The sequence below is a fragment of the Delphinapterus leucas genome, chromosome 4 (assembly GCF_059928025.1).
Source record: "Delphinapterus leucas isolate spDelLeu-1000000601 "Yukka" chromosome 4, BTC_Dleu_Yukka2, whole genome shotgun sequence".
In the NCBI taxonomy this organism is placed as follows: domain Eukaryota; kingdom Metazoa; phylum Chordata; class Mammalia; order Artiodactyla; family Monodontidae; genus Delphinapterus; species Delphinapterus leucas.
Window position 1 is genome coordinate 48,218,343 of NC_143132.1, and position 26,954 is coordinate 48,245,296.

Consider the following 26,954-nt stretch of genomic DNA (forward strand, 5'->3'; position numbering starts at 1 on the left):
CCTCCCTATCCCACCCCTCTAGGTGGTCACAAAGCACAGAGCCGATCTCCCTGTGCTATGTGGCTGCTTCCCACTATCTAGCATTTCTTTTGATTCTTGCTTAGGGTTTCCATCTCTCTGCTTGTATTACCCCCTTGTACTTAAAGGCTGTCCACTTTTTTAAAGCTCTTAGCATATTAATCATAATTATCTTAAATTCCTGGTCTGATAATTCTAAAATCTCTGCCATCTATAAACATGGTTCTGATGGTTGGCTTATCTCTTCAGGCTGTTTTTTGCCTTTCAGCATGCCCTGTAATTTTTAATTGAAAATCAGATATGATGTATTAGGTAAAAGGAATTGAGGAGAAGACAGTGGTCTATGATGCAGGAAGCAGACCCTCACACAACACCAAATCAGCTGGAGCCTTCATCTTGGACTTCCCAGCCTCCAGAACTCTCAGGCATGATCCACTGCTACAGGCAGTAGTACCATCTCTGATTACCAATAATAATAAGAAGGAGGAGAACTACAATCCTGCAGCCTGTGGAACAAAAACCACATTCACAGAAAGATAGACAAGATGAAAAGGCAGAGGGCTATGTACCAGATTAAGGAACAAGATAAAACCCCAGAAAAACAGCTAAATGAAGTGGAGATAGGCAACCTTCCAGAAAAAGAATTCAGAATAATGATAGTGAAGATGATCCAGGACCTCGGGAAAAGAATGGGGGCAAAGATCGAGAAGATGCAAGAAATGTTTAACAAAGACCTAGAAGAATTAAAGAACAAACAAACATATGAACAATACAATAACTGAAAGGAAAACTACACTAGAAGGAAACAATAGCAGAATAACTGAGGCAGAAGAATGGATAAGTGACCTGGAAGACAGAATGCTGGAATTCACTGCTGCAGGACAGAATAAAGAAAAAAGAATGAAAAGAAATGAACACAGCCTAAGAGACCTCTGGGACAACATTAAACACAACAACATTCACATTATAGGGGTCCCAGAAGGAGAAGAGAGAGAGAAAGGACCAGAGAAAATATTTGAAGAGATAATAGTCAAAAACTTCCCTAAAATGGGAAAGAAAATAGCCACCCAAGTCCAGAAAGTGCAGAGAGTCCCATACAGGATAAACCCAAGGAGAAACACACCGAGACACATAGTAATCAAATTGGCAAAAATTAAAGACAAAGAAAAATTATTGAAAGCAGCAAGGGAAAAATGACAAATAACATACAAGGGAACTCCCATAAGGTTAACAGCTGATTTCTCAGCAGAAACTCTACAAGCCAGAAGGAGTGGCATGATATACTTAAAGTGATGAAAGGGAAGAACCTACAACCAAGATTACTCTACCCAACAAGGATCTCATTCAGATTTGATGGAGAAATCATAAGCTTTACAGACAAGCAAAAGCTAAGAGAATACAGCACCCCCAAACCAGCTCTACAACAAATGCTAAAGGAACTTCTCTAAGTGGGAAATACAAGAGAAGAAAAGACCTACAAAAACAAACCCCAAACAATTAAGAAAATGGCAATAGGAACATACATATTGACAATTACCTTAAGCATGTATGGATTAACTACTCCAACCAAAAGACACAGGCTTGCTGAATGGATACAAAAACAAGACCCATATATATGCTGTGTACAAAAGACCCACTTCAGACCTAGGGACACATTCAGACCGAAAGTGAGGGGATGGAAAAATATATTCCATGCAAATGGAAATCAAAAGAAAGCTGGAGTAGCAATACTCATATCAGATAAAATTGACTTTAAAATAAAGAATATTACAAGAGACAAGGAAGGACACTACATAATGATCAGGGGATCAATCCAAGAAGAAGATATAACAATTATAAATATATATGCACCCAACATAGGAGCACCTCAATACATAAGGCAACTGCTAACAGCTATAAAAGAGGAAATTGACAGTAACAAAATAATAGTGGGGGAATTTAACACCTCACTTACACCAATGGACAAATCATCCAAGATGAATATAAATAAGGAAACAGAAGCTTTAAATGACACAATAGACCAGATAGATTTAATTGATATTTATAGAACATTCCATCCAAACACAGCAGATTACACTTTCTTCTCAAGTGTGCACAGAGCATTCTCCAGGATAGATCACATCTAGGGTCTCAAATCAAGCCTCAGTAAATTTAAGAAAATTGAAGTCATATCAAGCATCTTTTATGATAATGCTATGAGATTAGAAATCAGTTACAGGGAAAAAAACACAAACTCATGGAGGCTAAACAATACATTACTAAATAGTCAAGAGATCACTGAAGAAATCAAAGAGGAAATCAAAAAATACCTAGAGACAAATAACAATGAAAACACGACTACCCAAAATGTATGGTATGCAGCAAAAGCAGTTCTAAGAGGGAAGTTTATAGCTATACAAGCCTACCTCAAGAAACAAGAAAAATCTCAAATAAACAATCAAACCTTACACCTGAAGGAACTAGAGAAAGAACAAACAAAACCCAAAGTTAGCAGAAGGAAAGAAATCATAAAGATCAGAGCAGAAATAAATGAAATAGAAACAAAGAAAACAATAGCAAAGATCAATAACTCTAAAAGCTGGTTCTTGGAGAAGATAAACAAAACTGATAAACCATTAGCCAGACTCATCAAGAAAAAGAGGGAGAGGACTCAAATCAATAAAATTAGAAATGAAAAAGTACAACAGGCACCACAGAAATACGAAGAATCCTAAGAGACTACTACAAGCAACTCTATGCCAATAAAATGGACAACCTGGAAGAAATGGACAAATTCTTAGAAAGGTATAACCTTCCAAGACTGAACCAGGAAGAAATAAAAAATATGAACAGGCCAATCACAAGTAATGAAATGGAAACTGTGATTAAAAATCTTCCAGCAAACAAAAGTCCAGGACCAGATGGCTTCACAGGTGAATTCTATCAAACATTTAGAGAAAAGCTAACACCCATTCTTCTCAAACTCTTCCAAAAAATTGTGGAGGAAGGAATACTCCCAAACTCACTCTATGAGGCCACCATCACCCTGATCTGAAAACCAGGCTAAGATACTACAAAAAAAGAAAATTACAGACCAATATCACTGATGAATATACATGCAAAAATCCTCAACAAAATACTAGGAAACAGAATCCAACAGCACATTAAAAGGATCATACACCACGATCAAGGGGGATTTATCCCAGGGATGCAAGGATTCTTCAATATTCACAAGTCAATCAATGTGATACACCATATTAACAAATTGAAGAATAAAAACCATATGATTATCTCAATAGATGCAGAAAAAGCTTTTGAGAAAATTCAACACCCATTTATGATAAAAACTCTCCAGAAAGTGGGCATCGAGGGAACCTACCTCAACGTAATAAAGGCCATATATGACAAACCCACAGCAAACATCATTCTCAATGGTGAAAAACTGAAAGCATTTCCTCTAAGATCAGGAACAAGACAAGGATGTCCACTCTTGCCACTATATTATTCAACATAGTTTTGGAAGTCCTAGCCACGGCACTCAGAGAAGAAAAAGAAATAAAAAGAATACAAATTGGAAAAGAAGAAGTAAAACTCTCACTGTTTGCAGATGACATGATACTATACATAGAGCATCTGAAAGATGCTACCAGAAAACTACTAGAGCTAATCAATGAATTTGGTAAAGTTTCAGGATACAAAATTAATGCACAGAAATCTCTTGCATTCCTATACACGAATGATGAAAAATCAGAAAGAGAAATTAAGGGAACACTCCCGTTTACTACTGCAACAAAATGAATAAAATACCTAGGAATAAACCTACCTAGGGAGACAAAAGACCTGTATGCAGAAAACTATAAGACACTGATGAAAGAAATTAAAGATGATACCAACAGATGTAGAGATATACCATGTTCTTGGATTGGAAGAATCAGCATTGTGAAAATGACTATACTACACAAAACAATCTACAGATTCAATGCAATCCCTATCAAATTACCAATGGCATTTTTTACAGAACTAGAACAAAAAATCTTAAAAGTTGTATGGAGACACAAAAGACCCAGAATAGCCAAAGCAGTCTTGAGGGAAAAAAATGGAGCTGGAGGAATCAGACTCCTTGACTTCAGACTATACTACAAAGCTACAGTAATCAAGACAATATGGTACTGGCACAAAAACAGAAACATAGATCAATGGAACAAGATAGAAAGCCGAGAGATAAACCCACTCACCTATGGTCAACTAATCTATGACAAAGGAGGCAAGGATATACAATGGAGAAAAGACAGCCTGTTCAGTAAGTGGTGCTGGGAAAACTGGACAGCTACATGTAAAAGAATGAAATTAGAACACTCCCTAACACCATACACAAAAATAAACTCAAAATGGATTAGAGACCTAAATGTAAGACTGGACAGTATAAAACTCTTAGAGGAAAACATCGGAAGAACACTCTATGACATAAATCACAGCAAGATCTTTTTTGATCCACCTCCTAGAGTAATGGAAATAAAAACAAAAATAAACAAATGGGACCTAATGAAACTTCAAAGCTTTTGCACAGCAAAGGAAACCATAAACAAGCTGAAAAGACAACCCTCAGAATGGGAGAAAATATTTGCAAACGAATCAATGGACAAAGGATTAATCTCCGAAATATATAAACAACCCATGCAGCTCAATATTAAAAAAACGAACAACCCAATCCAAAAATGGGCAGAAGACCTAAATAGACATTTCTCCAAAGAAGACATACAGATGGCCAAGAAGCACATGAAAAGCTGCTCCATATCACTAATTATTAGAGAAATGCAAATCAAAACTACAATGAGGTATCACCTCACACCAGTTAGAATGGGCATCATCAGAAAATCTACAAACAACAAATGCTGGAGAGGGTGTGGAGAAAAGTGTACCCTCTTGCACTTGCATTGGTGGGAATGTAAATTGATACAGCCACTATGGAGAACAGTATGGAGGTTCCTTAAAAGATGAAAAATACAATTACCATATGATCCAGCAATCCCAGGCATATACTCAGAGAAAACCGTAATTCGAAAAGACACATGTACCCCAATGTTCATTGCAGCCCTATTTACAATAGCCAGGTCATGGAAACACCCTAAATGCCTATCGACAGACGAATGGATAAAGAAGATGTGGTACATATATACAATGGAACATTACTCAGCCATAAAAAGGAATGAAATTGGGACATTTGTAGAGACGTGGATGGATCTAGAGACTGTCATACAGAGTGAAGTAAGTCAGAAAGAGAAAAACAAATATCATATATTAACAAATATATGTGGAACCTAGAAAAATGGTACAGATGAACCAGTTTGCAGATCAGAAATTGAGACACTGATGTAGAGAACAAACGTATGGACAGCAAGCGGGGAAAGCGGCAGGGTGGTGGGGGTGGGGGTGGGATGAATTGGGTGATTGGGATTGACATGTATACACTGATGTGTATAAAATTGATGACTAATAAGAACCTGCTGTATAAAAAAGAAAATAAAATTAAAGAAATTTTTAAAAAAAGGAATTGAGGTGCAGGCCTTTATTGTGAGGTTTTATTTGTTTCTGGCTAGGAGTTAGGCCGTGTTCATTTTTTATGGTAGCTGTAGCTGTTCCTTGCCAGTCAATCTCCCCACCTCTACTCCCCACCCTTTGGGCAAACACTGTTCTGATTTTATCATCATAGGTTAGTTTTGCTATCCTTGAACTTCATGAAAAGAACCATATAGGATTTACTCTTTTATGTCTGAATACTTTTGTTAACATAATGTTTTTGAGATTCATCTATGTTGTATGTATTGCTTTTTATTACTAAACGATCAATATTCTATTGTATGAATATACCATACTTTGTTTATTCAGTCTCTTGTCGATGGACTATTCGGGTGGTTTCTTCTTCTTTTTCTTTTTTTTCTTTTGGCTACCATGAATAAAACTTCCGAGATTGCGTTCCCTGGAAAACAGATTCTGAATTGAAGATTTTTCTGCATAAAGGTTTCAACAGGTGTTCTTGGGATCAGCTCTCCTAGGGGAGTAACAGAGGCAGGATTGGGTGGAAGGAGAAATTGAACTGCAACACAGCTGAAGCTGGGATGCCCCTCAAGAGTTGCCCTCGGTATTAGTTATCTATTGCTGCAGAAGAAATCATCCCAAAATTTAATGGCTTAAAACTACCATGATCATTTATTATCTTTCTGAGTTCAGAATTTGGAAGCAGCATGCCTGGGTAGTTCTGGATTAGGATCTCTCATAAAGTTGCCCGCAGATGGTGGCTGGAGCTGGGGTCATCTTAAATGCTTCTTCACCCATGTATGGTGCCTGGGCTGGGAAGACTCAAAAAGCTGAAACAGCTGAAGCTCCTCAGCCTTCTCTATCTCTGTGTAGTTTCTCCCCTTGGTATCTCCAGCATGGAGGCTTCAGAGTAGCCAGGTTTCTTAAATGTCTCCTGTAGGCTCAAGTCTTCTAAAGCATCTGTTCTGAGTGAGAGAGAGCTAGGTGGAAGCCAAATCACCTTTTATGATCCAGCCTGGAAGTCACACAACACATTTCTTTCACACTATTAGTCAAGACAGATACAAAAATCCACATGATTCACGGAAAGAACATAAACCTACCTCTCAGTGGAGAAGTATCATCATTATAGGAAGAGTGAGTGAGATGGAATACATAGTACAGCTACCTTTGGAAAATATATTCTTTGAGGTATTGAGGCTGTGGGTTGAGCCTTTATTCCCTGGTATTGACTAGTCATAGTGTGTGTCATGAGGCTCTTGGGTAAGCTGACTCTCTTCAGTTGAGGGCAATTTCTAGAAAAGGATTCAGCTGTTTTCTTAGTTGCCAACATCCCCCAAGGCTGGAGGAATGAGTGCTTCAGTCCTAAAGAGGAGGATCCAGGTGGCATATGATAGCATCCACTGCAGGTAATAGAAACATTCAAGTATCTTTGTGGACATATATTTCCACTTATTTTGCATATCTATCTAGATGTGGAATTTCTGTCATAGGTAGGTGTATCTTTAGCCTTATGATACTACCAAACATCTTTCCAAAATGGTTGTACCATTTGAAATTCTCAGCAGCAATTTGCTAGAGTTCCAGCTGTTTCACATCCTTAACAACATTTGGCATCGTCTGTTTTTTAATTTTAGCTGTTCTAGTTGGGTGTGAAATGATATTTCATTGTGGTTTTAACTTGTGTTTCTCTGATGACTAATATGCTGATCATTTTCGTGTGCTTAGTGCCCTTCCATATATCTTTTTTTATGGACTGTGTATTCAAATCTTTTGTCCATTTAAAAAAGTGGGTTGTTTGTATTCTTATTAGTAATGTGCACTCTTTACAATTTACAAATTACAATCCTAATTTAAAGTTATAGAAACACTTCCTTTGTCAGAAAAGTACTGCAAATATTTTCTCCTGGTCTGTGGCTTCCATTTTAATTTTCTTAACAGTGTCTTTTGCTGAGAAGTTTTTAGTTTTAAGTACAATTTATCAATTTTTTTCTTTTTATGTTTCGTGCTTTTTGTGTCCTCTTTAAAAAAAATTTTGTCTTTCCGAAAGTTGCAAAGATATTCTCCTGTTTTCTCAGAGAAGCTTTGTAGTTTTAACTATTGCTTTTGGGTCTCTGGTCCATCTCAAATTGAGTTTTGAGTGTGGTATATAATCCAGTTAGTCCATTGTTGAAACATTTTTCCTTTTCCAATTGAATTGCCTTGTAATCTTTTTAAAGAATCAACTGACTATATATGTTTTATCTATATCTAAGCTCTTTATTCTATTTTATTGGTATATCTGGCTATCTTTATGATGATCTCATAATGTTTTGATTGCTATGGCTGTTTAGTAAGTCATAAAATTAGTAATGTCAGTCACCCAACTCTGTTTTTCTTTTACTTTTTAAAAAATTTTTTATTGGAGTATAGTTGATTTACAATATTGTATTAGTTTCAGGTGTACAGCAAAGTGAATCAGTTATACATATACATATATCCACTCCTTTTTTAGATTCTTTTCCCATATAGGCCATTACAGAGTATTGAGTAGAGTTCCCTGTTTATTTTGGCTTTTCCAGGTCTCTTACATTTCAATAACACTTTAAGATCAGTTTGTCAATTTCTACAAAAAAGTTCTTTAGTTTTTGGATTTTGGCCTTATCAATTTTGGGAAAATATACACCTTAACAGCTTTGAGTCTTTCATACATACATGGTATATATTTCCACTTGTTTAGATCTTTTAAAATTTCTTTCAGTAATGAGATCTTACACACATTTTGTTCCAAAAATTTTATGATTTTTAAACTAATTTAAATGGAAATTATTTAATAATCTTATTTCCCAATTATTTGATGCTAGCATATAGAAATAAATATAATTTTGTTTATTTTGTATCATGAAACCTTGCTAAATTTACTATTACTTCTAGCAGCTTTTTTTGAGACACCTTAGGATTTTCCATGTATTTGATGATGTCATCTGCAACAGAAGATAGCTTTATTTCTCCCTTTCTTTACGCTTTTTATTTCTTTTTCTTACCTGTAGCACTGGTCAGCATTTTCAGCACAATGTTGAATAAAAGTGGTTACAGCAGTTATATTAAACTCTTTTCTGTCAGTCTTAGGGGGGAAAGCATTCAATATTACACTATTAAGTATGATGCTAGTGGTAGGGTCTTCATAGATGATTTTTGTCAGTTTGAAGAAGTTCCCTTTTATTCCTTATTTGCTGAGAGTTTAAAAAAATGTTGGATGATTTTTGCCCCTTCATTGAAATGATTTTTGAATTTATGATTATTGAAATGATCATATGGTCTTCCCCCTTTAATTTGGCATATGGTGAATTAAATCCTTAATTTTCTATTGTTAAACCAACTTTGCACTCCTGGTATAAATCTCACTTTGTCATGATGGATTGTCAGTTTTATATATTGCTGGATTTGATTTGCTACTGTTTCAAAAAGATTTTTGCATCTGTGTAAATGAGGTTTATTGGTCTGTAATTTTCTTTTCTTATAATGTTTTTGTCAGATTTTGGTATGAGGGCTATCCTGGCATTATAAAATCATTTGGGAAGTTTCTCCCTTTCTCTATTTTCTAAAAGAGTTTATACAAGATTGGTATTATTTATTCCCTAATTCATCAGTAAAACTGTCTGGGCTGGTAGTTGGTTGCTTTCAGTATTTTCTCCTTATTTTTGAGTTTTAGCATTTCAACCATGATGTGTCTTACTGCGCTTCTTGTACCAAGTTTGAGAATTTTTGACCATTATTCCTTCAGATATTTTATCTGCCCTATTCCTTCTCTTCTCCCTTTCTGGGACTCCATTTGCTTATAGGTTAGACTCTTTGATATTGTCCCACATGTCCCAGAACCTCTGTTTATTTTTTTAAGTCTTTTTTTTCCCTTCAAATTTTAGGGGAACTTACACCCAGACTTTGAGTCTCCCTTCTATATGGCTCCCTCCTTTCCGGGATATCTCCCTTCAATTTCCAGTTGTGTGGTAGCCCCAGACTGTCTCCTTTCATACCTCGACCCATTAAGACTGTGGCTTTCTGCTGGTGTTTCAGCCACTCCTGCTATACAGACTGGGTAGTGCTCTTAGTGGAGAGACTGTATAAACTTGGAATAGCCTTCAGTTTCTCTCTGCTTTTTATTGCTGTCCAATGTCCTCAAGTAGTTAGTTTTAAATTTTTGTCCAGTGTTTAAAATTGTCATCTGGGGGAGGGTTAATATGGTACAATCTACTCCATCATTATTGGAACTGGAACTCTGCTTCCTGTATTCATAAGGTTAGTTAATTTGTTCACCATCTACCCTGTCTTTCAATTTAGAGTCCCCAGTGTCCCCAGTGTCCCCAACTCAAAATAACCAGTCACTAGATCCAAACAATCGAGTCTCAGGTATGCTCCTGAGTTGATTGACACCTGACTTCCTTAGAGCCACTGTTTTAGATCAGGTTCTCATTTAGCTAGCTGGTCTTCTTTGCCTCCCAGCCTCAGTCACTTCCCGTATTGCTTGAGATATCTTCCTAAAAGACATTCCTTACTGTTACTTCCTTGTTTTAAGACCCCTCTACGCTCCTGCAGGGTTAAATCTTTTTGGCTTGTTCTATAAAGCTGCTTACAATGCAGCTTATGTCCTGCTGTTGATCCACGTAGAACCAACGCTCCTGATATGTTAAGCTTTTCTCTGTTCTTGGACACATCAGAACTTTCCATGTTTTTGAATTTTTGCTGTTTGTATCCTGCCTACATTTTATCTGACTTCTTTATTTTTTTAATTTAATTTTTATTTTTTTCACACACACACACACACACACTGTATTTTATTTTTACAAGAGATAAATAAACTGACACCAAGCATTGTAAATGTATGACCACAACAAAAGCAACAATGATTGCAATTACCAAACATGAAAGACACTCATACTATGTCATAATATTGACATTCAGTCCAGTAATCCTCCACTGTAACAGCTCCTTTACTTTGCAGTGAAATTGTTTTGTATAGGGCTTCCCTGGTGGTGCAGTGGTTGAGAGTCCGCCTGCCAATGCTAGGGCACCCGGGTTCGTGCCCCGGTCCGGGAAGATCCCACATGCCGCGGAGTGGCTGGGCCCGTGAGCCATGGCCGCTGAGCCTGCGCGTCCGGAGCCTTTGCTCCGCAATGGGAGAGGCCACAGCAGTGAGAGGCCCGCGTACCGCAAAAAAAAAAAAAAAAAAAATTGATTTGTGTATTTTTTGCCTCTGAGTCCTTGTGGGATTGTTGTTTCTTTTTTATTCAAATAGAAAGTCACAAAAATTATAATCATTCTCATTATCTGACTTCTTTAGTCTTAAAATCCGATGCTAACACCACCTCTTCTGAAAAGTCTTCTCTGGATGGGTTACCTCTGTCCTCAATATCTCTCTTCTGTATTCTTATAGCACTTATAGATCTGCATATTGACATGGTTCATCTATATCTATCTATCTAGTCTATATATATATCATCTATATAATCTCCTGTTTCCTTCAGTAGATTCTAATCTCCTTGGTCAAAGTGTCGTATCTTTCAAATATGGTTTTTTCATATTCATAACATCTAGTAAGCGTTGTATACCCTGTGTAGATTCTCAGTGTATATATTTTTTGATGATCTTACAAAGAATATTTTTCAGCAATGGTATTCAAAATAATGGTTTTACATATAGAAATTAAAGGCCACAGACCCCAAAAGAGAAACTAATCAGCCAGTTCATATACTATTCTGTTATTTATTGTTTCTTTAGGAACATTTACCCCACATCTAGCACCCCTATAGAGTTCTGTAAGAATGGTGGAGCCTGGGAAAATGGCAGATGCATTTGTCCAGAAGAGTGGAAAGGACGGAGATGTACAATCAGTAAGTTACTTGGGATAATACTAGGGTGTGAGATTTAGGTGACTCTTGTGTTTATAAGGACAGCAGCAAAGCTTCTTGAAGCTTCTGTTAATGACTGTAGTAACAATGGGCATAATGATGATGGATTTAAGATGTGTTTATTAGCTCAATAGTAAAAGCTGAGTTTTCTTGTGCTATTTACCTGTATGTTCAGCACATCTCATTTCTTTCCCAACTGTTAAGTTTCTCTGTAAAACTCAGTTGCTTTTCTTTCTGACTGCAGTGTCTACTATAGAGCAATGGGTAATATGGTTTTCTCAGCTCCTTTCAATTGGTGATACGCCATATTACCCCATTTCAAATATCATAATTCTAACATACTTAACTTTTCTGAAATCAAGAGGCATCTTCTCATCCAAGTATATATTTAGATGAAGTGTTTGTTTTTTCTTCCTTTCTCTTGGAGAGATGTTATTAAATTAGTGGCTTGACTTCGGTCAATGGTATCTCAGAATCAAAGTTCAAAGCCACTTCTTGATCTGCAGTGTGCTTCCCAACACTCTACACACTTCATGCTGCCTGCTTAAGATTCAGAGCCCTAGAAGCTCACTCCTATAATTACCTACCCTCCAACCAGCCAGTGTATCCCACATACTCCATGACTTTAGCTTTTTGTTTAACCCACACCCTCATGATGCCCTTTGCTACTGTAGGCTCTATATCTTTGATTTTCAAGATTTCAACTAATCTGATGCACTGTCCTTTCTGATGTGTTAGTGATCACATCCCACCTCGACTGAGTTATATATTGTGCACATTTTAACTGGAACCTGTAATCGAACATACTAGTTATTGTAATGGTAGTAACTTAACTAGATAAGAAAGTATGTACTTCCTGGCTGGTCAGTGAGTCCTATAAGCCTTCTATTACCCTTCGAATTACACCAGAGAGGTTTTGAACTTTGACTTTTATCTGGTTTGAAATTTGAGAAAGAAAAGTGAAAATTTATAATGAAAATTTTTTGATTAATGATGAATTTATGATGAAGAATATTTTTTCTTTCCCTTATAGTTAATTTCTGTGAAAACAGTACCTATGAGAATTTTACTTTTCACAGAATTCCAGTGGGAAGATATGGCTCTTCCTTGCAAACATGTGACAAGAACACTCTGAATGGTTTGTGCTTTTCCAAGCATCTCCTCTGTTTAGGCATATGAATTGCTATGCTGGGTCATACCTATCATCTCTCCAACTAGTGTTAGGTCCCTAGAAAAGGCATCAAGGAAGATTTTGTGGAAGGGTTTGGCTCCATTTCGTGATGCCAGTGTTCAGAGTTTTGGGTGTTACCTCACATAATTCCAGTTTTCCTAAAAACTGAAATATAGATCAGTAATAAATTCCTTTTAATTCTTCAATAGATTTATTCTTGCAGCCTCCTCCATCTCCTGGAGTTTGATCAGGTTAAGATCTGCTGTTACATAATTTATCTCAATTTTAAAGACTGGGTAGACTGTAGGTTTACACCATATCTATTTTGAGACTTCATATTTCTAGGTAGAATTGCAGTTAAGTCTCTTCACAGTTAGGAGTCCTTCACCTCTTTGATCATTTTAGTTTTCCATCTTGGAGCATTTTGTAGCTTCATCACACCTTTCCTGAAGCGTGACAACCTTGCTTGCACAGAGGCTTTCCAAGAATAAAGGAGCAAATGATATTTTCTATTTCTAATATGCTCCCTGATGATATCTAGGATTTTGACGACATATACGATTTTAATGCCAGATTGGGTAATATCTTCTAAGAGTAGCCCTTTAAATTCATAGACCCCTTTCCCGACAGCTTAGAGCCCATTATCCCATATGATTTTCCCTAAACGTTTTAACAGTCCTTGGTTTGCATTGATTTTCATCTGACCAATCCTCCTGCCTCTCACACCTTTCTGCAGGTTATCATCCACTTCCTGCAGAACTGGATATCTCAGTAACTAATTCTAGATGTTTATGCAAGTGTTTGATAGTGAATAATGAACCTGGGAAAATTTTTCACATTTTATTTAGATATTTATTTCTATGTGTGTCAAGGGCTTTTTGAAACACTAAATAAATTGTATGCACTGCTCCTTCCTATGTCCTTCTTTGCCTTATTTATTCTAAGAAATTATTTAGACCAGCGTTCCATTTGTTGAATCTAAATTGCCTCTGCCCACATATATCAAGCTTACTCAAGTATTCATGATTCTACTCTTTACATAGTTCTTTCCAGCTACTTTTTTTTTTTTTTTTTTTTTTTTTTTTTTTGCGGTAGGCGGGCATCTCACTGTTGTGGCCTCTCCCGTTGCGGAGCACAGGCTCCGGACGCGCAGGCTCAGCGGCCATGGCTCACGGGGCCAGCCGCTCCGCGGCATGTGGGATCTTCCCGGACCGGGGAACGAACCCGTGTCCCCTGCATCGGCAGGCGGACTTTCAACCACTGTGCCACCAGGGAAGCCCTACATACTCTTTTAATTTATAACTTGTTTTTGTCACTTTAATACTTTGTAAACATCTTTTTAATATAAATACTTATGCATCTACATCATAAATTTTAGATAACTGCATTATATGAGTCAACTATTATTTAAGCAGTTCTCTTCTGCTGGACATTTAGATAGCTTCAAGTCTTTTGGTGTTTCATTCTTGTACATAATCTTTGTTCTCATGACCTATTATTTCCTTAGGAGAAATTCCTATTAGTTCTCAGTTCTCTAATATTATAACCAGTACCTATTTAGTGTTGAGTCCTCAAAGTAGAAAAAGTGCAAATGCCTGAAACAGAACATTGACAAGATTATAATTCTGAGAGATGATGGTAGAGGTGTTATAAACAATTGAACTGGTGTATTTTATGACTTCAGATTTCTCTAGGAGTCTCACTAGTGTGAACACTCCCATTTTTCTTGAAGTTGGTCCAGAGTCTATGTTCAGTGAACTCCCTTCAGAGCTGGAGGTTCTGTGTTTGCAGTCTTGCTGGAGGCCAAGGAGAGGAGTGGGTGTTTTGGGTGAGGAGGCTGAGGAAAGAGCCATTGTGGGATTTGGCTGAGAAAGTAACAGATCATGAGATAGATGAAAACACTGTCCCATTAATAAACAGTTATGAATTTTACTGGCTTAAGGCATGGAGAAAAAAGAAAACAATTCTGTGTGATTTATGTGTAAAGTCCAAATGGCATAGAAGAATGTGTTTAGAGGAGAAATAAAAAATTTCAATATAGGATGCGCTGAAATATGAAATGGTATAACCACACTCAATCCTTCCTTCCTCCCACTCTGAATTTCTAGTCTACTTATTTTTCTAATGATGGGCTATCAGTTTACCCTCTCCCAGGTGATCTTTTGCGTAAACCCTGTGGACTCAGGTCTTTATTCATGTAAATAAGGCTTTCGCCTCAATCTCGAGCCCTAAGATCATGTCAGCAAGCCCTTAGCTCTCCTCAGGAGAACACTCTTGGTGAGCTGCCGACAGAGGTAATCTCTCTCTCTCTCTTCTCTCCCCTGGAAGGAAATTAGTTGTTACTTGGGGCAACTCTTCCTTTCCAAACTCCACCCGCTGAACTGAGACCAACGTGCAAGGTCTCCTGATAGGCACCAGCCTAAATGGTGAATCTCACTCTGACTTTCCCTTTCTTTTATCTACAGTTTCCTTTTTGTGTCTCTAAGCTACTGAACTCCCCTTCTACATATATGGGGAGAAGTGGACAGGGTGAGGGTGAAACAGAGGAGAGTGACAGGGAGGAAAGAACTCACTCCAGCTTCAGTCATCGCACGTTGTCACGGCAGAGTTCTCCAGCATCCTTTCATGCATTCTCTTGTTCTAAACTGGGAGGAGGCAGGGTGTTGAAGTGGGCCCAGCCAGGGCAGAGTCTCTGCTGGTAAAGGCATCTGACTCAATCAGTGAATCTAAGACCTTATTTCTCCGTTTTGAACACTTGCTGTAAAGACTGATCCATAACCTTGAAACTTTGCTGTTACATTCAAGCTCCTAGTTGTCCTTGTTTACCTAACTCTGGGAACATAGAACTGCTAATACTGACTACCTTGTACATTTCCATTGCATATTTCTGTTTGCATTTCTGTTCTAGCCAACTTTCTTTGCTTACAAGACAGCTGATCAAGTTATCTTAACCAAAAGAGAGCGACTGTAAAGAGGCATATGGAATCTCCTGGGAACCTAGGAACAGGATCATAATACAGCTGGGCCCTATGGATGCTGGACCAGGGGGATGGCAGGACTTCTAAGGCAGCTTTGAAGCTCTCAGTAGAGCAGTTTTGGGTCTTCCCTGTGGGAGAATGTAATGGCAGTGGCTGTTGTAATCAGACGGTTCTGGATTCAAATCTTAGCATTGCTTTTTAGTAGCTACATGATTTAGGCCAAATTACTCCATATCTCTCCAAAGAGCCTCAGATTCTTCAGTGTAATATGGAAGTGATTTTGGGACTCGCTTCAGCAGGATTCTTGTGAGGCTCAAGTGAGATAATGTATGTAAATTGCTAGCATAATACCTGACTTATCCATATTAAATCTTGGAAAAATAGGTTAGCAGCTGTGTTTATCATTAACATGACTCAGTAAACATGTATGTCTCATCTTTATTTATAGTTTCTGCTCTCTCATAATTTAACCCTTTCATGATGTTGGGGAAGTAAAATTAAAAACAAAATCTTCTCCCAACCCAGAAATCCTCTCCACAAAGGTAGTAGAGAAAGAAAACACTTTAATTATTGCACAGGCATTAAACCAGAATGTGACGAACATCACAGACAAACCCCTAAGAGACTGGGAAGAAGAAGGGAATCTGACCTCTTTATGTAGGCAAGCAGATACAACCTGTTACATACATGTTTTCAGATAAATAGTAACTAGTCCTCAGTTAAGAGAACTCGACAGCACTATTTGTCACACACAGTTTATCCTAAGTTAGCTGGGTAATTGAGGTGACCTTTTGTGTTAGCTAGTTGACTTTATCCAGAGGAAGAACAAACCTTTCATATCTTTATGAAAGGAGGTAGTTTTGCAACTTGGAGCAAGGTGCCCACCCACCGAAGTTAGGCTACTACCCTCCCACAGAAACTGGGAGATAGGGGCACTAACTAGCTCCCTCGATGTTTCCATTTCAAAGAGATGGTTCCCAGGTCCCTGAGAAAGACATTCCTAGGTCTTTGACAAAATGCCAATCTAGTTTTCAAAAGGATTTATTTACATTTCAAAGAGAAGAGAAAGTGCCTGCAAGTTTTCTAAAGTAAATGCTCAAAGAAAAAGGAGGGGAGGGAAATTTCTTCCCTTATTTTCCACAGGAAGAATTAAGCCTCTCATTTTTAATTTGTATTTGTCCTTACAATGATATGCAATTCTCCCTCAGTATCCGTGGGGAATTGGTTCCAGGACCGTCCCCTCTCTTACCTCCCCGGCTCCGCACGGAAACCAAAATGTCCGGATGCTCAAGTCCCTTATATAAAATGGTGTAGTTGGCTATCCGTATCTGCGTGGGGTTCCACATTAGCAAATTCAACCAACCACGGAAACGAAACCCGGGGATACGGAGGACCGACTCTAATGACCTCTCTGGTCCCCTTGAAAGCCAGGCTTTTCTGATATAACTGCTGCACTAAATGGAAGATTCCTAGGGAGAAGAATCAGATTGCTTCTAGTCATTTGTACTAGGTTGATGGCCAGCCTCCTGATTGGGATCTCTGAGACATGCACCCACCTATCTTCCAATCAGTTATGACAAGAGGAAGAAAGAATAATATGGAAGGAATAAAGGCCTTACAAGTGGCTGTGGCTAGAGCAGCCCTTTAAAAGCAGCAAACACCCCCATGTACCTGGCCCATTTTTCCCTTTAGCCTTCAAATGCCTGAAGGAGCTCCCCTTAGTATCCCCAGTGTTTCACAGGTACTGACCTTTTAGTGGGTGCTCAACAGACACTGTTGGTTGAATGAATGTTTGAACTATGTTCTTAGCAGATTGTAGTTTTGTTAGGTACTCCTCCTGTCGAAAGCAGCTCTGGAGTATGATTGCTATTCATTAAGTGAGAAATGCATAGTGTGAATTGCTGAAAATTACAGAAAATGGTGTTATGAAAGGAAAACTTCTGAAATAGAGAAGTTGACTTGAATGTTTCCATATGAATGACTATCACATTCTTTTTATGAAGTTTTTAAAATTATTTAAAAATTTATTTATTTTTAAAATCTCACTTGGGGAAGAGAAAAGATATATTAGTGTCAGGAATAAAGATTTAGAATAAAGAACAATTACATATTAATGAAATTCTTTCATTTCTGGGAAAACTAGATTGAACCAGTTATCTTAGAGACATTTTGTTTTGTCAAGTACAGAAAGAGTGGAAATATTTTTTATAGGAAACAGGAAAAGAAACAGTCTTATGACTTACCTTTGGAGAGCACCAAATTAACAGATTCCCCCCACTCCCTCCCACCTTCCATCTAATCTATCTTTTAACTTATCCAAAGTAGAAAAGAACATTGTGAAAACCTGCAAAGTTTAGTTAATAGCCGAGGCAATGAGCTCAGAGATCTGCTCTTCCATAATTCCATATGAACTCTCACCTCAGGAGTCGACACTTATAAGAGATGCTTTGGAACCCGAGGGGTTTGTGTGAGAGGAGAGAGTTGAATAAGTGGAAATTGAGTCTCAGCACTGGAGAAACAAGAATCAAATACCTGGTCATTGGAGGGTGGTAGCGCCATCCTTTTATGAGAAGAGCAGAATAACAAAGACTGTTTCTACTGGGAAATCGGTCATTCTTGAATTCCAGCTTTCTGGCATCTGTGTCCAAGGTACCCGTCAGTGGGAAGAGTCCACCAGAACTTTAAAAGAAGGTATACGTAACAAAGTAAGACTCTCGTAAAGAAAGTCAGATATTTTTAGGGAATTGTGCCAATATTGTGATCACATGAATTCTGTGGTCATTCCTTTCTACTGGAATGTGGGACACACACAACTGATTTTATGACAAATCTCCACAATATTATGTTGTTACATTTTATTCTATGCAGGCTTATTGAGCAAATTGAAACTTATTCCTTGTCTTTGTCCAACACGTCAGTGGTAGAACCTAATATAGCAATACAGTCTGTTAATTTCTCCTCAGAAGGCACTGTGGGATCTACAGGTGTTCTCTTCACTGTGCTGAAAGGTGAGCTGTTTGTTTCAGGTTCTTGTAATAGCAGAGAGCATTCTGCTACCGATAATGCTCTATTCGTGAAAGTGTAGACTTTTATGAAATTCTGCCTTTTTTCCTTCTCATAGGAACTAGGGATTCTCTGGTTTCTGGTTCCACAGTTGTAAATGCAAGTGTGGACAAACTGAATCTGAATGAACAGGCTGAACTTCAGATCTTGCTCAACACCACGAAAAGCAGGTCTTAAGTTATGTTACATGAAAAAATGCACTCCAGTTCATGGAATTAATAACTTACATCCATTGAACGAGAAATAATGTTTACTGTTTCACACTGAATAATTTGTGTTTGAGTATGTTTGAGTTCTGACAAATTATGTTAATGTCAAGTCTACTATTCTAGGCCATAGAGACAATTTCTTTTTTTATTTTTTCCTCTCTTTCTTTGCAAAAACCCTTTGGAGGGTAGCAGAATTGAAATGCTCTGGCCATGGATGCAAATCTGTTTTCCAACAAAAATCTACCTAAAGTGGTTCAGTTTTACATTTTAAAATACATTTAAAAAATACTCAGTCATAAGCTTTGCCTGTGTTTACTAGTGGAATGGCACTCACAGGCTTAAATTCATCCTATAGACCTGACCTTGGGATATTTTATGTAATTGATGCAGTCATCATCTAGCAGTACCAATTTTCAGTTATCTCTACTAGTATGGTGCCCACCATGAGCTCCTTATCATCTTGCATGTGGCCCTTTAGAAATTCTTATGTCTATCTTGAAATGTTTGTACTTTTCTTTTTTTTTCTTAATTAATTTTTGTTGGAGTATAGTTGCTTTACAATGTTGCATTAGTTTCTGCTGTACAGCAAAATGAATCAGCTATACATATACATATATGCCCTCTTTTTTAGATTTCCTTCCCATTTAGGTCACCACAGTGAATTAAGTAGAGTTCCCTGTGCTATACAGTATATTCTCATTAGTTGTCTATTTTATACATAATACCACTAGTGTATATGTGTCAATCCCAATCTCCCAATTCCTCCCACCCCCACTCTTTCCCCCTTGGTATCCATACATTGTACTTTTCAGAGTCTAAAAAAAAACTGGTTAATTCAACTACGATAAGCAAACCAAACACACACATTTACTTTTATTCTCTCCCCAAATAAAAAAAATCCAGTGCCGGAAAGTACATATTTTAGAAAGACTAAGTTCATAATTCTCACTGGTTATATAATTCTAATTGGCTAATTCCTTATTGGTTGTAGAAGTTGCAAATATCTTCTCTCCAGTCTATAGCTATCTTTTACTTGGTTTTTCATGTCTTTTGTCATACTCAAATTTTAATTTATAATGCAGTCCAATCTTTTTTCTGTAATTGGTACTTAAAAAAATTCATTGCTCTACTAAAGTCATGCTAGTCTCCTATATTTTCTCCTGAATATTTTTAGTGTTTGTGTTTGTACTTAGGTATTCAGTACACCTTGAATTTATGTATTTAAAGGAAAATGTATATCCTTTAATAAATTCATTAGATAATAAAAGAAATTGTTAAAAAATAATCATTCAGCTAAAGAGGCATAAAAATTAAAATAAATGTAAAGAAATCTAGAAGGAAGGAATTAATAAAAAGGGCATAAATTAATAAAAATAGAAATTAACAAATGCTAGAGTTGATCAACAAAATAAAAATTTGATTCCATGAAAGACTAATGAAAAATATGCAAGCTTCTGACAAATTTGATCAAGAAAAGAGAGAATATAAATAAACATCAAGGAAGATTATGTCTAGAGATATGGAGATTCTTTTAAAATTATAAGATAATGGTAAATATAATTTATTCTAGTGAATCTAATTATCTAGATGAAAAGATGATTTTCTAATAAATAACCAGAATACTGTAGAAATGAGGAGAGGGTGAGTAGGGAATTTCATGTTTTAAATCTATATACTTGGATGGATTTGGATTTTACATCAAGCATGTCATTCTTTTATAAAAATAAGATTAAAAAGAAGCCATACTACATTTTTAGGGTTAACTTTGTCACCTAGTATCCAGGAGGAACAATTTGGTGGGCTTAACATGCCATGAAAACACCTCAGAAGCCAATGTCTTTATTTCCCAGATGAGGACAGAGCAAAGTGGCTGGCTGTGGAGGACATCTGGGGGGCTGTCAGGGCCTTGCCTGCCTATCTCTCAAAGCACAAGACTGATTAGGCTGGTCTCACCACCACCGCTTTAGTTTTCCTTGTATATATAATATACATATATATGTGTGTGTGTGTGTGTGTGTGTATATATATATACACACACACACATGTATATATATACACACACATGCAAATACACACACACAAGTTTTTCACTTGTGAAAGACAGCAGAGTTCACCCTCTGCTGTTTCCCTGATATGCACAACTTGAGCTCCAGTCTCTTAATACAGTGGTCCCTGCTCAGTCCCTCTGAATGGGAGACAGACCTCACAGAGCAATCCTCTAGGTACAGCTGTCCTGATGTTCACCCTCTGCTGTTTCTTGTTTGATGTCTTATCAGTGGGGGAAGCAACGTGGTCTTGAGCTACCTTCACATCGTGTTCACTCCGTCTCACTGCATAGAAAGCAAGAATGTTTACTTTATACATGATATCCTTCCTTTTTTTTTTTCCAGGCGGATTAGACAGGAATTATGGTTTCCATTTAGAACATAAGGAATCTTATCTCAGGAAAAGCCAACCACAGATCATATATGTTAATTACATACTGCAATTAAAGGCAGCTAGCAAACCATGTTTTCTGTACTTTACCCAAGTATTAAGCAGTCATGCAGTTCAGTGATGGCATGGGACTTTGTTTCTTGCTTACCCTAGGGTTCATTTTTTAATTTTAGTGTCCTTTTTCCCCCCTCACAGCTAATGCCAAGGCATGTGGCTTTGTAGTGTATCAAAACAACAAGCTTTTCCAATCAAAAACTTTTATAGCTAAATCACATTTTAGTCAAAAAATTATCTCAAGCAAAACTGATGAAAATGTGGAAGATCAGAGCACTTCTGTTGAAATGTTTTTTAGTCCAAGGGTAAGTTTTCCTATTAACAGAAATAATTCAGCCCACTCTTGATTACAAAACCAGGGACAGTTTGGGTAAAAGAAATTCACAGAACAACTCTTTGAAAGATTCTTTGACAGTATTCACTTTAACTTACCCCATCCATATTTTTGTAGACTAGCTAAACCCAAAATTAACTACTTTGAATTTTATATCCTTTTTCCTCTCCTCAATCTGTAATGAAGATGCTATGCTTTGTACATATCTAATTGGTTTCTCATATGCTTATCTTGGCCTGTTTGATTTTTTCTACCCAGTTAAGCATTTTGAAAAATCAGTTGCCATTGTCTTATCAATTCACAGTACAATGAAAAAGAATTCCAGCTTCATTCCTATGCCTGTGTCTATTGGAATTTTTCCCTGAAGGATTGGGACACACATGGCTGTCACAAAGAAGGAGTCATTGATGGATTCTTGCACTGCCGCTGCAACCATACTACTAACTTTGCGGTATTGATGGTAAGGGTGTACACGGTAATCTCCTTCCTGACAAGAATTTCCTTATATACGATTTTGGTATGTACTAACTGGAGATAATTTGGGGGGTTAGTTTACATAGACGCTCAACTCAGATTAAATGGAAAAACAGGGAATGGAGTTAGAGGACTAAAAAGGGAAGTGCTGGTAAAGGCAAGTAGAATAGAGTTTTTTGCAATATAGTTTCCGGATAGATGAGTTCAGTACTGTGTATTTAATAATGAGAAGGGAGCCCATGTACAAAAGAGGAGCTGACGGACTCCACTCAACTAACTCACATATCAGAAGCATGAAGTTGCTACAGCCAGAGGTAAGGCTGTATAGCTGTGTGCTGAAGACAGGTTCAGTACATACATAGCTGTGGGTGGGCAATTTGCATCAGTTACCCAAAGCTTTTTCCATTGTAATCATCTAAGTTACTAAGTTTATGCCAGAAGATATAAGAGGAAAAGCTCTTTAATTCAACTTGTCCCATAATACCTCCGTGTGTGCTGTTTCACTCCAGTGCTACCCCATACAAGTAACTGGCAACAGCTCTGGTGTGCAGCTGTTTATACACCTCTGAGATTTCTTGGGCTGACCTTTTTAGGAAGACGGGCTTCTGTTTGTTTCATTTCCAGAAACCTATTATTCTGGTGAAAACAAAAATGTTTGTTTATATACTGGATGGAATGTTTTTATATGCAGTGGAATGGGGAGGGATGTAGAGTGTCTTACCCTTACTAAGGGCCTAGTAACACTATGACTCTTCCAAAGAGAAGCAGATGTTTTAATTTTCTAGTAGCTAAGATGTACCCGTATTTGAGAAGCCAATGGAGATCCAGAACGTACTGGTACAACATAGAATATCAAATTATAGAGCCTTGCTTTTAAAATATTTTTGAGATAACTATCGTTTTCTTATTTTAATTACCAAATATTTAAAAATTGATTTTGACTATTTATTTTATAACTTGCATTATAGAGAGATCTGATTTCTCAATCAGAAATGTAAAGATAAAATTTTACCTTTTTTGATATCTTAAGATCATTAGTATTATTGAATAGCTGTGTAAAGCTCAGATTGCTTTGTATATTAAATGATACAGACTATACTGTCATAGTTATTTTTCTCCTTTCTTGAACTCAGACTTTCAGCTATTCTTACTAATATCTGAATCTGCCTCAATGCCCACCTTCTCATGTTTATAATTAGTTTGGGGTTGCAAAATTAAAAAAAAAAAGCTGATTAGAATTGTACGTAAAGTTTAAGAGCAGATAGGCTCTGAGTGTATAGATGATTTCTAAGATCTGAAGATATATGTATTCTATGATTCTTTGTCATCTACTTAGTATACTGCAGATAGGAAGTAATGTGAAATTTTTGTTTTGTTAGTATTACTTTTTTTTGCGGTACGCGGGCGTCTCACTCTTGTGGCCTCTCCCGTTGCGGAGCACAGGCTCCGGACGCACAGGCTCAGCGGCCATGGCTCATGGGCCCAGCCGCTCCGCGGCATGTGGGATCTTCCCGGACCGGGGCACGAACCCGTGTCCCCTGCATCGGCAGGTGGTCTCTCAACCACTGCGCCACCAGGGAAGCCCCGTTTTATTATTTTTTAAAACAAAGTTTATTTTATTTTTATTTTTTCCCTACTAAAGCAATACATACTCATTGCATACAGAGTGAGTCTACTTACTCAACAGAAATATACTGACATGGAAAAATGTGTATGATATCTTAAAATAGCAGTTTGAAAATAATTTGATTATGTTAACAAACCCCTGTTTATTTGTGCAAAGAGACATAGATAATATTTGTAAGCACCTATAAAAAGGTCACCTCTGGAGAAGAGTAGGATTTCAAGAGGTAGGGTATGATGTGGGGTAGAGGCAGTAAAGAGGAACGTGTGCTTTTTAAAATTATGTTTCTATACTATTTTCATGTTTTATAAATAAGCATTTTCAGCTTTTCTAATTTTAACAATTTGAAAAATTAGAAAGTACAGACAAGCAAAAATAATTATGTATATATATCCTATCCACCCAGTGACCGCCATTATTACCTCTCCAGATTTCTAAGAGTACGTACTCATGTGGAATATATTTTTCTATGACTACATACTAAAAAGCTGGGGTAGATATAGATATACTACATAAAAATTATACCCCATTTTCCGAAGAAAAATGAACAGGATCATTTGAATATCTTTCCATGTCCATAAAAATATTTCTGCAACTTTATTTTTAGTACATTAGCTTAGATATGCAGATTTTCCCTTGGATTATAGTTACACATAAAAATAATTTAATGGGTAAATAAAGCAACTCTAGCCAATTTAGATCTAACACAAACAACTTTGATTTTAGACATTGAGGAATAGTATATATGTCTTCCCTAACTGAATTAGTTAGGTAACTGTTCTTAAGCCTCTATTTCATGTAAACTGCTTAGAGATAAGGGGTTGATTTATTTCCTTTAAAAATATCACAGCTTTATATAAAAAAGACATATCTGGCTATTTTGATCAATATATCTGATTGCTTTAATCAGTGTATCTCTTTATGATGTTGACTTTCATAGATATTTCAGAATGGTTATTTAAAAATAATGAGTCAACTTACTTTCCAGAGTTTCAAAAAGGAATATAAATATCCTGAATCACTAGATGTATTTTCCACATTTGGATGTGCACTGTCCATTGCTGCTCTGGCTCTCATAATTATATTACTGGTCAGCACCAGGTAACCTGAAGGGAAGCAGGTTCTTCTCATGAGAGAAATTGCTATCCTGATATCATTTCCTTTCAGCATATTCCCATTAGAATACAGTCTCTTGGAACTGGAAAGAAAATCAGATTTAGTTCTACATACTCATTTTACAAGATTCTCAGTCCTGGAGAGACTAAGACATACACACAAATAAATGTATACTTACAAACTGTGGTAAGTGCCTTGAAGGAAAATTACATACCATGTAATTACAAGTTTGTCACATAAAATTAGTGTGGTCCCATAGTTCATCAATGCCACAGTTCCTTAGTGTTGAATAGAAGCATAACTGCCAATCTGCATTGGCAAAGAGAGAAATGTTGCTAATCAGGAAGTTTTTGAGGATAAAAGTAAATTTTAAACTGTATTAAGGTTTCAAATGGTAAAACTTCTAAAAAAGATTTTGAGAGAGGACCTTCAAGATGGTGGAGGAGTAAGAGGTGGAGATCACCTTCCTCCCCCCAAATACATCAAAAATACATCTCCATGTGGAACAACTCCTACAGAACACCTACTGAATGCTGGCAGAAGACCTCAGACTTCCCAAAGGCAAGAAACTCCCCCATGTATCTGTGTAGGGCAAAGAAAAAAAGAAAAAACAGAGACAAAAGAATAGAGATGGGACCTGCACCTCTGGGAGGGAACTGTGAAGGAGGAAAGGTTTCCACACACTAGGAAGCCCCTTGACTGGCAGAGACAGGGGGTGGGGGGGGGGAAGCTTTGGAGCCACAGGGGAGAGCGCAGCAACGGGGATGCAGAGGGCAAAGCAGAGAGATTCCCGCGCAGAGGATCGGTGCCAACCAGCACTCACCAGCCTGAGAGGCTTGTCTGGGGAAGATGGGGGCTGAGAGCTGAGGCTCCAGCTTCGGAAGTCAGATCCCAGGGAGAGGACTGGGGTTGGCTGGTGCACAGCCTGAAGGGGGCTAGTGCTCCACAGCTAGCCGGGAGGGAGTCCAGGAAAAAGTCTGGAACTGCTTAAGAGGCAAGAGACCATTGTTTCCGCGTGCGCGAGGAGAGGGGATTTAGAGCACCACCTAAATGAGCTCCAGAGACAGGTGTGTGCCATAGCTATCAGCGTGGGCACCAGCGACGGGCATGAAGCACCAAGACTGCTGCTGCAGCCACCAAGAAGCCTGTGTGCAAGCACAGATCACTATTCACACCTCCCCTCCCGGGAGCCTGTGCAGCCCGCCACTGCCAGGGTCCCGTGATCCAGGGACAACTTCCCCGGGAGAATACACAGTGTGCCTCAGGCTGTTGCAACATCATGCCGCCCTCTGTCGCTGCAGGCTTGCCCCACATTCTGTACCCCTCCCTCCTCCTGGCCTAAGTGAGCCACAGCCCCCTAATCAGCTGCTACTTTAACTCGGTCCTGTCTCAGCAAAGAACAGACACCCTCAGGTGACCTACATGCACAGGCAGGGCCAAATCCAAAGCTGAACCCCAGGAGCTGTACAAACAAAGAAGAGAAAAGGAAATCTCTCCCAGCAGCCTCAGGAACAGTGGATTAAATCTCCACAATCAACTTGATGTACCCTGCATCTGTGGAATACCTGAATAGACAACGAATCATCCCAAAATTGAGGCGGTGGACTTTGGGAGTAGCTGTAGACTTGGGGTTTGCTTTCTGCATCTAATTTGCTTCTGGTTTTATGTTTATCTTAGTTTAGTGTTTAGAGCTTATTATCTTTGTTTATTGATTTGGTTGCTCTCTTCCTTTATATATATATATATATATTTTTTCCCTTTTTCTCTTTTTGTGTGTGTGTATGTGTATGCTTTTTTGTGTGATTTTGTCTGTGTAGCTTTGCTTTTATCATTTGTCCTAGGGTTCTGTCTATCATTTTTTTAAATTATTATTATACTTTTTAGCACTTGTTATTATTGGTGGATTTGTTTATTGGTTTCATTGCCCTCTCTTTCTTTTTTAAATTACTTTTTTATTTTTAATATTTTTTTATTTTAATGACTTTATTTTATTTATTTATATTTTTTCTTTTTATTTCTCCCTTTTCTCTTTTTTTTAAATTTAGGATATAAAATTAACCATTTTATTTAATTAATTA

At 37.5% G+C, this 26,954-nt stretch overlaps 1 protein-coding gene across 1 annotated transcript in view; it reads left to right on the plus strand.

Moving 5' to 3' along the window:
- Window positions 1-26,954, plus strand: part of ADGRG7 (adhesion G protein-coupled receptor G7) — a 94,845-nt gene that overhangs the window by 22,578 nt on the left and 45,313 nt on the right. Inside the window, 7 exon segments of the mRNA XM_089909888.1 lie at window positions 11,287-11,399; window positions 12,451-12,588; window positions 18,326-18,574; window positions 18,688-18,795; window positions 21,470-21,633; window positions 21,967-22,122; window positions 24,749-24,861. Coding sequence (XP_089766014.1) covers window positions 11,287-11,399; window positions 12,451-12,588; window positions 18,326-18,574; window positions 18,688-18,795; window positions 21,470-21,633; window positions 21,967-22,122; window positions 24,749-24,861 — 1,041 coding nt within the window.